Source organism: Caretta caretta, chromosome 7 (assembly GCF_965140235.1).
Source record: "Caretta caretta isolate rCarCar2 chromosome 7, rCarCar1.hap1, whole genome shotgun sequence".
In the NCBI taxonomy this organism is placed as follows: Eukaryota; Metazoa; Chordata; order Testudines; family Cheloniidae; genus Caretta; species Caretta caretta.
The window spans coordinates 14,790,016-14,803,871 of NC_134212.1; the positions used below are offsets into that span (position 1 = coordinate 14,790,016).

Below are 13,856 nucleotides of genomic sequence, written 5' to 3' on the forward strand. Positions count from 1 at the left end.
GGACAGAGCCCTGTGGGACTCCACTAGGTGCAGCCTCCCAGTTTCACAGAGAACTACTGATAACTACCCTTTGCGTATGGTCCTTCAACCAGTTGTGCACTCACCTTATAGTAATTTCATCTATATCACATACCTAGTTTGCTTATGAGAATGTCATGCTGAACCATGTCAGGAGCCTTACTGAAAATCAAGATATACTATAGCTACTGCTTCCCCACCAGTAACCCTTGTCAAAGAAGAAAATTAGGTTGGTCTGGCATGATTTGTTCTTGACAAATCCATGTTAGCTATTACTTATTACCCTATTTTCCCTAGTTGCTTACGATTTGATTGTTGAGTAATTTGTTCCACTTTCTAAGTTAGGCTGGTTGGTGTTTAATTTTCCAGGTCCTTTTTGTTCCCGTTTTAAAAGATAGGTACTACGTGTGTCTTTCTGCAGTCCTCTCAGACCTCACCCATCCTCCATGAGTTCTCAAAGATAATTGCTAATGGTTCCGATATTGCTTCAGTTAGTTCCTTAAGTACCCTAGCGTGAATTAAGTATCCTAGCCTGCTGCATTGAATATCTCTAACATCTAAACATTCTTTAACTAATTCTTTCCCTACTCTGGTTTGTGTTCCTTCCCCCTTGTTAATATTGACTGTGTTACGCATCTGATCACCATTAACCTCTTTAGTGAAGACTGAAACACAATAGGCCTTAAATACCTCAGCTTTCTGTCATCTGTTATTAACTCTCCAATGCTCCTCTGAGCATTTCTCCTAGCTCTTTCATGTGAAGTTAGTACATGTACACTAGATTGACAGCCCATCTGAACACACAGCTATTGTAATTCCTGCGTTAGATAGTCTTGGTTAAGTTTTAGTTCCAGAAAACCCATGTAAAAGGGCAACAAAAGACAAGTTTTAAAGCATCTTGGAATCCGGCTGCTTATCAGGGTAGTAGATGTTTGAATGTAAAAATCCTTTTAGTCCAATATTTATATAGTCTTATCATTGTAGGGATATATCACACTTTAAAAAGCACCAAAATCCACTCCACTTATCATGGCACAGCAATATTTCATTAATGTATGTTTTACTGTAAATGCTTTCTGATTTTTGAAAGAATGGTACTAACTGCATCAGGCTTCTAGCACCATCTCTTGGCTGGCAACGTACAATGAAGTGTTGGAACATCATTTTAAAAATATGATTGTCATTCTTTCAAGATGAAAAAAAGCCAGCAAGTACTTTAGCGCTAGGGAAAAAAAGGATAAAATGCACTGCGAGTCTGCTGCTAAATATAATGGGCCAGCCACTATCAGTGGAGCACATATTCTATCAAAGTTAAAAATAAATAGGAAAAATAAAAAAAGTTTTAAAAAATACCACCTCTTAAAAAAAAAATTCTGCCATTTCCAAGTTATATTTTGTTATAGATTATACAAACTCTACTCTTATTACCTGGTGACACTAAATCAAAGCACCGTAAATTAAACATAAATAAGATACTTACTTTGTTCATAATATCTAATTCACACCGCAGTCGCTGAATAGCGCTCCCTATTTTAAGCAGCTGAATACGTAACGAATCATCAATTGGCAGGCAAGCCGCAACTCTGTAAGAAAAATCTGGAGAAAAGCACCATGCCTGTTACAATGTAAGAAATAAAAAAATGAAATACAGATGCCTTTTATTCAGTTCTCTATGTCTGCACAATGCTTTTCTAAACAAGATTGTACTAGCAAAAATATACACTTTTCACACACCGTAACCAAGTGGCAATGTTGGCTCAAATATCAACGTTTGCTTAAGTGTTATCTCATGGGAAGGATAAGCATTTTCTGTGTTCATTCATTTCCGTAGGTCCCCCCCGCCAGATTTGTAAACAGAACAAAAACAAACCCAACAATAGTCACACGTTTCAGTCTTGATATACTCAATTGAGTTTTATTTTTAAGAATTATATAAAAATCAGCTGCCTTTAACCAGACCTTGGAATTTATGCTGTCATAAGGTAATGGACTTTACTGTATTCATCCTTGTTCTTATGTCATCAAAAGCACCGTTAGACCACAGGACAAGCACAGGCCTGATATACTACTACAGTCCCATCTCATGGTCAGTCAGAAAATTCAAAAGCTGAACTTTCCAGCTTTAAAAATTAATTTCTAGCAGGTCAGGAAACAAGTGCTAAAAGTGTGTTGGAAAATTTTTGGTAAAGGTACTTTGTTAATGGACTAGTATGTGCTTTCACTACACATAATCTCTTCCTAGTAGAAGTCGTGGGCTAGCCAGCAAGAAAAAAAAAAAAAAAAAAGATCATTACCTTTAACAAAATACGAGGGGAGAAAATACAAATTTGCTGAAAACCAAGCAACATAATTTTATAATACCTATTGGATTTGATGGAAGAGATTCATCTTTAAGATTTTCATCCCACTCATGTAGTTGCCTCTTGACTCTTTCCATTAAGGTTTCCTTTCATTAGAAGAAAAGCGTAATTTAAATACACATTTTTTCCCCTTTAAAATAAAAGCAAAATGGGGAGTGAGCTATTGGCCTCTAGTGGACAGTTTATCTACATGTCTACATATTTTAAGCTAATAAATTAAAAATCAGCCTAGGTTTCCCATCAGGCAAGGTGGGGATACTTCTCAGAAACAAGAGATCTGATCAGTTTTGGAAAATAAATTAACTACCTTTAAAGGATTTCTATGCTATGGTAGTATCAGGGTGGCTGGCAGCAGAACTGCCCCCCTCGCTCCCCTTGTGACCAGATGCATAGTCCACTTTCCCTCCACAGGACACAAGGAGTGAAATCCTGGCCTCACTGAAGTCAGTTTCAAAACTTCCACTGACTGCAGTGGACCACAAGATTTCACAGACGAGGTAATACACTAACAGCCAGGGCTGGTGCTGCTAAAGTTCTTCACAGGATGCATATTCTGTTTTGCTTATAATGATTGTGGTAAAGATTGAGCAGACTTTATTGGGAGGGAGGGGAACAGCTGGTTAAGGATTCTAAATGTGTATTTTTTTTGAACTACACTGAACCTTTCAGTACCGGATCAACTATTAGGGTAAGTCATATTTGGTGGGGATTCACGGTTTCTACTAAAGTCATGTACACAGACTATAAGGTAGCAAATAAAAATCCAAGCTACTGATTTGGAAATAAAAACAAAAATTGTTATTGTGTTGAGTATTTCTGCAGCAAATATGTGTAAGTTTGTTGAAGATATTTTAAAATGTGTGTCATTTTGGTTAATGTTTTGATAATGCCGCAGTCAGTACTTAAAAACACAAAATAAAAATAGATTATATGGTTTTGTGCTACTTAATAATGAAATACCCAAAAACATAAAATTGATTACAGATACCTGAGTAAGATCTGGTTTATACTTACAGCATCATATAAGGAGTAGAGCCACGGAGGCCAAGAAGTCAAACTAGCACAGTGAAACTTCCGCTGAAACAGAAAACATAACATTTACTTTTGAATCATAACATTTCTGTAGATCTTGTTCAAACAGATATGGGGGAGGGAGAGGAGAAAATAATCTGGGAAGACATCTACTTATTTAAAAATGCCACGAATTGTCAATCAACATAACACCACTGGGGACTTGTTAGCACATTCAATCCAAAAAAATCTCAAAATATTTTGAAAATGCATGAAGATACACAGTACCCACATTGCAGATTTACAAATAAACAAACAAACAGAGATTAAATCTCATTTAATGACAAATAATCAACCAGCAGACGAGGCCTTTAAAGGTACATAATCACCTTCAAATCTAGTCAGTTTTATAAAAAGTTATCAGTAGTTTCAGGTAGTTTGCCTGTCCATTAGCCCACTGTTAATTTGTGTGGGTTTTACAATCACTTTTTTGTAGTTTAAACATATTTATCCCTCTCCTGTTGTAATGAATGATCCCCTCCAGCAATGGGGGGTAAGAGGGGAAACTGACTGACTACACAGGTTAAACAATGAAATTATTATAATGAAATGCACATGCAAACTAAAAAAAAATTTGAGAACAATGGACCAGATAATTAGCTGGTGTAAACTGTCTCCCTTACTTCAAAAGAATACTTTTTAAAGAATTAGCAATGGTAAGTGTTTCTTGTAAAAACAGCAGGTAGAAGTACTCACATAGATGTTTGATTTTTAAGTTGCCAGTGTCCCCAAATGACAAGTTAAAACACACACACAAAAAATATCTGTGGACAAGCCAGAAACAGAATCCAGATCACCTGAGTCTCAGCTCTGTAGTAGTCTAGTAAGTAGATCCAAAGAGTGCTTCCTCATAGTAAAACAGTTGTTGAGTAAGGACATTTCATATTAAGTACAAAACTGTGATCAAGTCACAAGTCCATTGCTATCTAACTGAAGGTATAATGAGTAACATTACTGAAGTGTCTTTTTTTAAATCAAATAATAGTTGCATTATTGATACCATGAGTGTGGTACAAGACCCTAAAAAACAAACAGAATATAGATTTCAGAGTGGCATCAGCAAAAAAAACTGAGGAGTACTTGTGGCGCTTTAGTGACTAACAAATTTATTTGGGCATAAGCTTTTGTGGGCTAAAACCCACTTCATTGGGTGCACGCAGTAGAAAATACAGTAGGACAGTGGTTCTACAATGGGAGCTGCTGGAAGCGGCGCGGGCTGAGGGAGCAGCGAACCGCGGCCACTGGGAGCCGCGATTGGCCAAACCTGCGGATGCAGCAGGTAAACAAACCGGCCCGGCCCGCCAGGGGCTTTCCCTGCGCAAGCGGCGGAACAAATTTGGGAACCACTGCAGTAGAAAGATATATATACACACAGAGAACATGAAAAAAATGGGTGTTGCTATACCAACTGTAACGAGACCAATTAATTAAGGTGGGCTATTATCAGCAGGAGAAATAGATGTGTATGTGTATATATATATGTGTCCCTATATATATACACATACATATACACACACACATATTTGGGCATAAGCTTTCATGGGCTAAAACCCACTTCATCGGATGCATGCAGTAGAAAATACAGTAGGACAATGATTCCCAAACTTGTTCCGCTGCTTGTGCAGGGAAAGCCCCTGGCAGACGGGGCCGGTTCGTTTACCTGCCCATACACACACACACACACGCACACACGCGCAGTTTGAGATGTAGAACAAATCATAACCATAATGATTACAGTAAAATTCTACAAAAAGAAAAGGAGTACTTGTGGCATCTTAGAGACGAACAAATTTATTTGAGCTGTCAAGAGTGACCTGAGTTGTTCTCAAATATGAAAACGAGTAACATGATCAATTGATTTCTGCTCTAAAGAAACAGCACTATGACATACAGAGTGGATTCAGAGAAACAGCATGAAAGGGAAAAGGCTCAGTGACATCATCTCTCTATGTTCAACCTGTCCAACAGTAACACACTTTTTTCAGTTGTTCAAAAAACAAATCAAATCTCTGCAGTGAACGCTTGTTTCAAAGAATTAACAAGAGAGTGAGAGAGATTAAGATATTAGAAATACTGAGGAAGACACAGGCTACTTCCTGGGAATTAATGATTCTCTATGAAGGCTGATGCCCCAACACAAAACAAGGACATCTATTATGACTGATTTCTGCAGTAAAAATGCTTTGGTCATTACACATTTAGGGACCTTTTATTGAGATACTGAACTCAAGTACACAAGACTGGCATTTTATTTTTTTATTTAAAGGAACTAGTGTGGGTGTCTTAACAGTTGCACCTACTGCAATGGTCTAGCTAAAAATCTGTCAGCATTTAAGTATAAGCCCTTATTTTCAGGGATATTACTAGGTCAAATAATCTTCCTTCAGAAATCTTGGCACGTGAAGGTACCAACGCAAGAATTCCTGGTTTGTTTTTATTCTAATAACTTGAAAACTTTATATTGTTCACTAGCATATGAGAAATGAGTACGGTGGGTCTCTGTCCATTTGCCAACAGACAGAGGTTTACACGCCAAAAAATAACCACCACAACCAGTCCTAACTGGTACCTTTGGCCTCGTCTACACTAGAAAGTTTGCTCGACACATGCCACTTGCATCTACCTAGCTCTGCAAGTCTACATTTCACTTTGTCTTCATTAACATATGCTCTCTATTAAGCCAACAGAGTAACACCACCTGCCTGAGCAGTGTTGAGCCATGGTCAACATACTGAGGTCGATGCAGCATGAGTGTAAACATTGCGTTGCCTATGTTGACCCTGACAGTCCTTCCAGCAGCTGTCCCACAATCCCAGACACTAACTACTCTGGTCACAACTGTGACTTTCACTGCCCAGGGGTCATGAAGAACAGAAGCCAAAACCCCCTTTAAAACCACACAAATTTTTGAAATGCCTTTCCCTGATTGTCCATCGGGGCAAGTACATCTAGCAGCTATCTGTTGTTTGGTGCAGCTGCCCAGATGACCATGTCAGCTACATGTTCCAGACATTCTCCAGCTTGGAGCAGACAGGACATATTAGCCTCCTGGGCAAAGAGGCTGTGCAAGCTATAGTAACATGGACATCTACAAGCAGATTGCAGGGGGATGCAGGAGAAGGAGTACGACTGAGATCAGTACCAGTGCTGCGTGAAAAACAAAGGAACTGTGACAGGCATATCAGAAGAGGCCAACAGTTGATCCAGTGCTAAGCTACAGACCTGCTGCTTTTACAAAGAGCTGTATACCATATTGGCGGAGACCCCACCACCACCCCACACACCACTGCGGATACCTTTTAGGAGCCCAAATCACAGTCCCTGGACATGAACAGCAAGAATAAAGATGGGGGACTTGCAACTGCGGGTGGGAGGGGGGAGTCGAGCTATGCCGCAAGCCAGGACCTGTTTGAGATTCTACCGACGTCCAGTTAGTTACAGTAGGCAAGCATGGGAGAGCCTAACACAGGGGAAGGAATCTCCGGTAATTATGTAACTTTATTTCCCATTACAGTGATGGTGCCCCCATCAATAGAGTTTTCATTAATCTGACTGATAAATGGACCATAATTTAAAAAGAAAAAAAAAAGTGATAGCTATGACATTTTGAGCCGGAGTATGCAAGTATACAATGGATTCAGGCCATTGTAGGGGACATTGTTATTATTACAGTATTATCTGCACACATTGTGAACCTTTAATTATAACATTTTCTAGTAGATCCTTTCCTAGAGTTCTCTAACACACTCAGAACAACAGTGGAACAAGATAGTTCGAGGTCAGTTAAAAACCCATTGTCCTAATGCTCTGGTGGTGAGAGCTCAGATCTGGATGACAGACTTGATCATCTTTTAGAGTCAGCAAATCTGGAACAAGAAGTAGTCTCTCACAGATCCCTGCTGAAAAACACAGAAGGTCTGTGAGCCACTGCTATGTGGGAGCCATTAAAATGATCTTTGCCTTGTCCTGTTTTTCTTTTTTCCCCTTTGAATCCAGCATATTAGGTTTATCGCAGAAAAGGCACGGAAGAGACACTGGCTCCAGGACATGAGGAATGCATCCAAAATATGTCTCACTGCTTTCAAACAAAGCTTTTGACATTTTGCATTCTATTTGGCTGTAAAAAAGTGGGGGTGTCCCTAGTGTGTGGAGATTTCCTGTATCACTGATGTTTTCAGTAACCACTCATTGATATCTACTGTGATTTGCACAGCTAGTCCATCAGATTCTTGTTCTTCCCTGAGAGATGCATAACTGGAGGGTCTATACCAGAGAATGCACCATTCCCACAAAACCATTGCTTCCCTGCAAAGATGAGTAAAACTGAAAAGCCCTGCTTGTTTATATAAAGCATTGCAGTGATGTTTTCATAATTACATGGACAACTTTGTGCTGGAGATGGATAAAAAAAATGCTCGTAATGTCCAATGAATGGCTCTGAGCTTTAGAAGGTATATATGTATTTCTGTCTAAGGGGAATTGCAACATCCCCACTCTGTGAACCTGCTGCAGTGAACACCCCATTTTATGTTGCATGCATCTGTAGCACTTGTTATAAATGGAACAGGAAGACTGAACAGCAAAGATGTTGCAAGGTTGAGTTCACCACTTTAAAGATATTAGCACTTTCTTTAGAATGGAAAGCTTTTGATTCACCGTGTCTGTACCCTGTCTGTAATTTTTTGACAGTCAGTATTGTGAAATACTAATACTGAGATGTACGCATGATGCTAGCAGGCCAGACGCTAGTTCTTGCCCAGGGTGTAGGCATTAGCTAAGAACTGACAGCCTCGCAGCTGGGGACCAGACCAGGTCACCAATGTGTTAGTTTTGCTCAAAATACATATTACTCTTATAAGAACGTACAGTAGAACTTCAGAGTTACAAACTGACTGGTCACCCACATGCCTCTTTTGGAACTGGACGTATGCTGTCAGGCAGTAACAGACACACACAGCAAATACAGTACGGTGCCGTGTTAAACGTAAACTACTAAAAAAAGTAAAGGGAAAATTAAAAAAAGATTTGACAAGCTAAGGAAACTGTTTCTGTGCTTGTTTCATTCAAATTAAGATGGTTATAAGCAGCATTTTTCTTCTGCATAATACAGCTTTGAAAGTTTACTAAGTCAATGTTCAGTTGTAAACTTTTGAAAGAACAACCACAATGTTTTATTCAGAGTTACGAACAAACTCCATTCCTGAGGTGTCGTAACTTTGAGGTTCTACCCTATATTAAATTGATATATTCTCCCAAATTTTTTTATAGTGTTAGCAAAGTGCATTTGACTAGTAAGGCCAGAGTACTGGTCCGTAACTTGTGAGTGACTTATATGCAGGAATTTCTTACGATTGAGTATTAGGGCTTGGCTACACTTGCGAGTTACAGCGCAGTAAAGGAGCCCCAGATGCACTAGCTCACTACCCGCCCACACTGGCAAGGCACGTAGAGCGCTCTGGCTCTGCGGCTACAACTCTGCTGGTACTCCACTTCGGCGAGTGGAATAACGTTTGCTGCGCCCCCGCTGGAGCACCACAGCGTCGGTGTGAATGAGGTGTTGCACTCTGATCAGCCTCTGGAAACGTCCCATAATCCCCTTAAGTGGCCACTCTTCTCATTGTTTTTAACTCGCTGTAGGAATGCGGATATGCTCTTTGAAAGCTTTGTTTCTGACAGCTGGCTGATTATCTGCTTCAAGACAAAGCAACCATTAGTGTGGAATGCTGTGTGTGAGAGAGAGGTGGGGGGGGGGGGAAGGGGAGTCTGCTGCTGTCTGAACTTACAAGACAGCATGCTGACATGTTCTCAGTCCCCCAAAACCCACTCACTCTCCCCCCACATACACACAACACACTCCCTGTCACACTCCACCCCCCCCATTTGAAAAGAACATTGCAGCCACTTGCATGCTGGGATAGCTACCACAATGCACTGCTCTCTGTGGCCATTGCAAGAGCTGCTAATGTGCCTATGACAGTGCGCTTGAAGCTGTCAGTGTGGACAGACTGCAGCGCTTTCCCTACTGCGCTCTACGAAGGCTGGTTTAACTCAAAGCACTCTACATCTGCAAGCGTAGCCATACCCTTAGACTATAAGCCATCCAACTCTGTGAGAAAACAAATGTCCAGGAAAAAGACCCCCTCAAACTACCAAAAGAGTCTACAGAGATATAAGCAGGACTGTTTGGTAAGGAACAATTATTATTGCAGATACTTTCTGCAATGATGAAATGGGGATCCATTAAAAGAGGTCTTGGGGATTGCCAGTTGTCAGGAATAGTGATCTGGTTAGAATTCCCTTTTTGCTTATCCATCATGTAGCCTACAGATACCATAAAGGAAATTCCATAAGTAATGAGGTAAACAAAAACATTAAAAAACATAACATATGGCAAAAGTCAATCATAGGAAAATATTTTTTCCATCCACAAAAGCAGTTTCTCTTTGTTTCATACCTCATAGAAAAGATAGATATATTGGGAATTAGGTAGGGAAATGAAATCTGCCATCAACACACCAGTTACACAGGGGAGAGACACAAAGGCCAGCTCTTTAACTTACACCAAGGGTGGTAATATATCTTTTCTTTCTGGATGGTGTTGAACTAATCTCTGATTAAATCTTTGATCAAATAATTCCATTTGAGCCTGTTATTTGACAATCTCAAATGGTTATTAAATTCAAACATGCAGCAACAGCACAGACTGATTGGATTAGCAAAGTGATTGGATTAGCTACTGTAACTTGAGCTCTTGCATTATTAGCTTGAGCACCAGCATCACTCAAGCTCCAACTCACTTCCCTGATAGGCCAGCTAGGTTGATCTTAAAACACCTCTTAATTTAAGGAAGAGGTTTTTGTACATGGATGAGAATCGAGATAGAGGCAAGACTTGAGTCACAAACTGAAATGTTAGGTTCTTTTGAAATGTTTACATTGTAGATTATCCCCAATTTCAGCCATTGGCAAAACTGCAATGGTGCAACTCTGCAGCACAGGGAAGGAGACAGGATTTTCCCCAGTGGAGCATACTCTGGGGAAATGAGTGAAATTGAAGTTAAATTCCTGTCAGTCAAGACCAACACCTTATTAAAGTGCAATAGCAGTTTCTCCTCTCCTCTTTTTTTTAAAAAGTGAATTAAATTCTAAAAGCTACATTACAGGAGCATAAAGGTGCATCTTTAAAAAGGAGAGAAGGAAATAAAATAGTTAAGATTCTCATAGAAACACTAATTCATATATATTATGCTTTCACTAGTTATTAGAACTTACAAATAGAGCACATGCAACACAGAAACCTTTATTTGCCTACGTTAACTTTATGTTTTGCATCTCCTGACTTAAATATGTAACCTTAATGTTGCATTAAATCAAATTAATTTTCTAAATTTAAATTTCAAAATACTTAATCAAAAATTATATACTAGCTCTTCTGAAAATGAAATATTTGTGTTGAACATATGCCAAGAATAATGACGTAGCATTAAAAATACAGAGTTTGTCCAAAACAAATGGGTTAAATTCAAATATTGTAGTTCTCTGGTAGACATTACTTACTGGGCAGGTTATTAGGCACTGAAGTATGCAGAAATATTTTGTATATAATTACAGTCATGGGTATCATATTGAGAACATATGAAGAGATATGTAATTACAACATGAATGTGCTTTATTTCAGCTTCTTAGGTTTAACTACCAGCTTCTCAGGTGGGAGAATCGAGATGCAAGGAATCTTAGGAGCACTACACACCTGATTTCTTTTGATTCCTGCAGAGGTTTGGTCTTCAGAAAGTCTGGATTTGCATTTTCTGTTGATGAGTTACTTTCTCCAGGTGATGAACTCTGGCCATAAAGCACATTTTTTCACTGCGAAAGTGTGGGGCAACCTGATTAGCATATGCAGGGAGGGAGGGACTTGCAATCAGCTATGCCCTGCCTTCTTTCTGATTCATTTCAATACTGAAAGCGAAACAAGATTATATTTAAGCAAAAATGTGTTAAGCAAATATCAGTTTGGGATATTCAGGATTCTTGAAAAAAGAAAAGTTGTGGCACCTTAGAGACTAACAAATTTATTTGAGCATAAGCTTTCGTGAGCTATAGCTCACTTCATCGGATGCATGCTCACGAAACCTTATGCTCAAATAAATTTGTTAGTCTCTAAGGTGCCACAAGTACTCCTTTTCTTTTTGCGAATACAGACTAACACGGCTGGTACTCTGAAACCTGTCAGGATTCTTGAGTTATTCAGCACGGGGCATATCATCATCATTTGTATTGGATTAACACTTAGGGGCCTCTGATCTTAAAGCATGACACTCTCAATTTATTTAAAAAGACCAAGAAACTTCTATTTCTTGTATTATATATTCAGCCTGTGTATTAACCTCATTTATAAAATTTCCTTTACAGTATTTAATAGAAGCCAGTAAAATGCATCCAGCCTATGAGATTGTCATCTATGGTTTAGGACAGGGATTGGCAACCTTTGGCACGCAGCCTGCCAGGGTAAGCCCCCTGGCGGGCCGGGCCAGTTTGTTTACCTGCAGTGTCTGCAGTTTTGGCCCATCGCAGTACCCACTGGCCATGGTTCGCCACTCCAGGCCAATAGGGGCTGCGGGAAACGGCGCAGGCCGAGAGATGTGCTGGCCGCCGCTTCCCGCAGCCCCCATTGGTCTGGAACGGCGAACCGCGGCCAGTGGGCGCTGCGATCAGATGAACCTGCAGACGCGACAGGTAAACAAACCGGCCCGGCCCCCCAGGGGGCTTACCCTGGCAGACTGTGTGCCAAAGGTTGCCGATCCCTGGTCTAGGATCACCACTCCTAACATGAGCGGAACAACTATGTATTTAAATACAAAAAATTAAGCAGAATGGAACCTCACTGATTTGCACTTTGTTAAACTGCACAGCTGCAAAGGGAAAGTAGACATTAAATTTGCTCTTCAGTGAGGAAGTAAACACAGAGGATCTGATGTTGGGGAAGTCGCCTCCCTGTGGATAACTACAGGAACACAGCGTCACCCATGGATTACCTCTCACCCACATATCAAATGCCTGGAAGAAGATTCGACCACGAGCAGATGCTGCTCATGCTCTTCCACTGGTGCACGTTCTCAGTGTTCCCATAGATCAATAAAGCCACCAAAAAAAGTCACCTCTGCCCTTCAGCTGAATTTACCCAACCACAGAGAAAAGACAGGAAATGATGGCACTCTAAAATTTTCCACTACAAATCAGCTACCACGTCCCTCTTCTCTCCGACAGCCAAACCAAAGCCATGGCAGTAGCACCCAGGCAGCAGCAGAAGCAGTAGTAGCAGCACTGATGGCCAACAGTTTTCGAGTCAAAGCTAAACCCAGGGCACGTCAAGAAGCCCTTCTATTTGCCCACAAAGAACATCATATCAACTTGCTGGCCCTACCCCCAGCTCTCAGTATTCTACAAACCTCACTAATCAGTGTTAGATTAGTGAGGTTCAATTATGTACATGATAAAGAGTCCAGTTTAGAAAAAACAAACCAGGTACACTTACAGAAATCGCCAGAAAAACAATGCAGAACATAAACATTTGCTAGTTTGCTTATGTTAATGTCATGTGGGATGGTTTCTAAAGCGTTACTAAAATCAAGATACATCACAGGTACTGCTTCCCCCATCCAGTAGGCTAGTAATTCTGTCAAAGAAGGAAACTAGGTTGGTTTGACATGATTTTTCTTGACAAATCCATACTGGCTATTTTGTTTAACCCTATTATGCTCTAGGTGCTTACAAACTGATTGTTCAATTATTTGTTTCAGTACCTTTCCAGGTATCTAAGTTAGGCTGACTGGTCTATAATTCACCTGAAGTACTAGAAGTCAGGGTGATAATGAAAGAGGAAAGAAACTGATGGATGAAAGGAACTGATATGAGAAAAAAAAGTAAATGTTAGAGAGAGGAACTAGAAATCAAGCCCTTAGATTTAATTCTCATTATGTAGCAATCACCACAATCTCCTAACACTGACCATCCCAATAAATAGAATGCATTTGTAAATGTGTCTTGGGAGCCTGGGATTCTTAGCTTACATTTAAAAAAAAAAAAAAAAAAGGTTTATGTGCCACTATAAACATTAATAGATTTCATACGGACTTAGCCACATAAGCTATGCAGAAAAAAAGCACTCTTATGCCTAAATAAGAGTGTCCACATGGGGAGTTATGCCAGTAGAATTATAGCAGAATAACTCTAATAGTATAGTTCTGCTGGTGAATTTCCATGTGTAGGCAATCCTTATACCTTCCCTGCAATTTAGCAAGATATACACATACAACACTACTTCCCCCAAAGCAATGACATGGTAATTAAAATAAGACATAACTAATCTAATACAAAGTGTGATTTTGCCCACTGCTGTCCGCTGATA

At 39.8% G+C, this 13,856-nt stretch overlaps 1 protein-coding gene across 6 annotated transcripts in view; it reads right to left on the bottom strand.

Moving 5' to 3' along the window:
* CRBN (cereblon) overlaps positions 1–13,856 on the bottom strand; it is a 55,360-nt gene that overhangs the window by 18,359 nt on the left and 23,145 nt on the right. For all 6 annotated transcript variants that reach the window (XM_075130273.1, XM_048858831.2, XM_075130275.1 and 3 more), the window contains exons 6-8: positions 3,393–3,455; positions 2,380–2,464; positions 1,499–1,614 (exon numbers count right to left, since the gene is read on the bottom strand). In XM_075130273.1, coding sequence (XP_074986374.1) covers positions 1,499–1,614; positions 2,380–2,464; positions 3,393–3,455 — 264 coding nt within the window. The remainder of the gene's footprint in view (positions 1–1,498; positions 1,615–2,379; positions 2,465–3,392; positions 3,456–13,856) is intronic.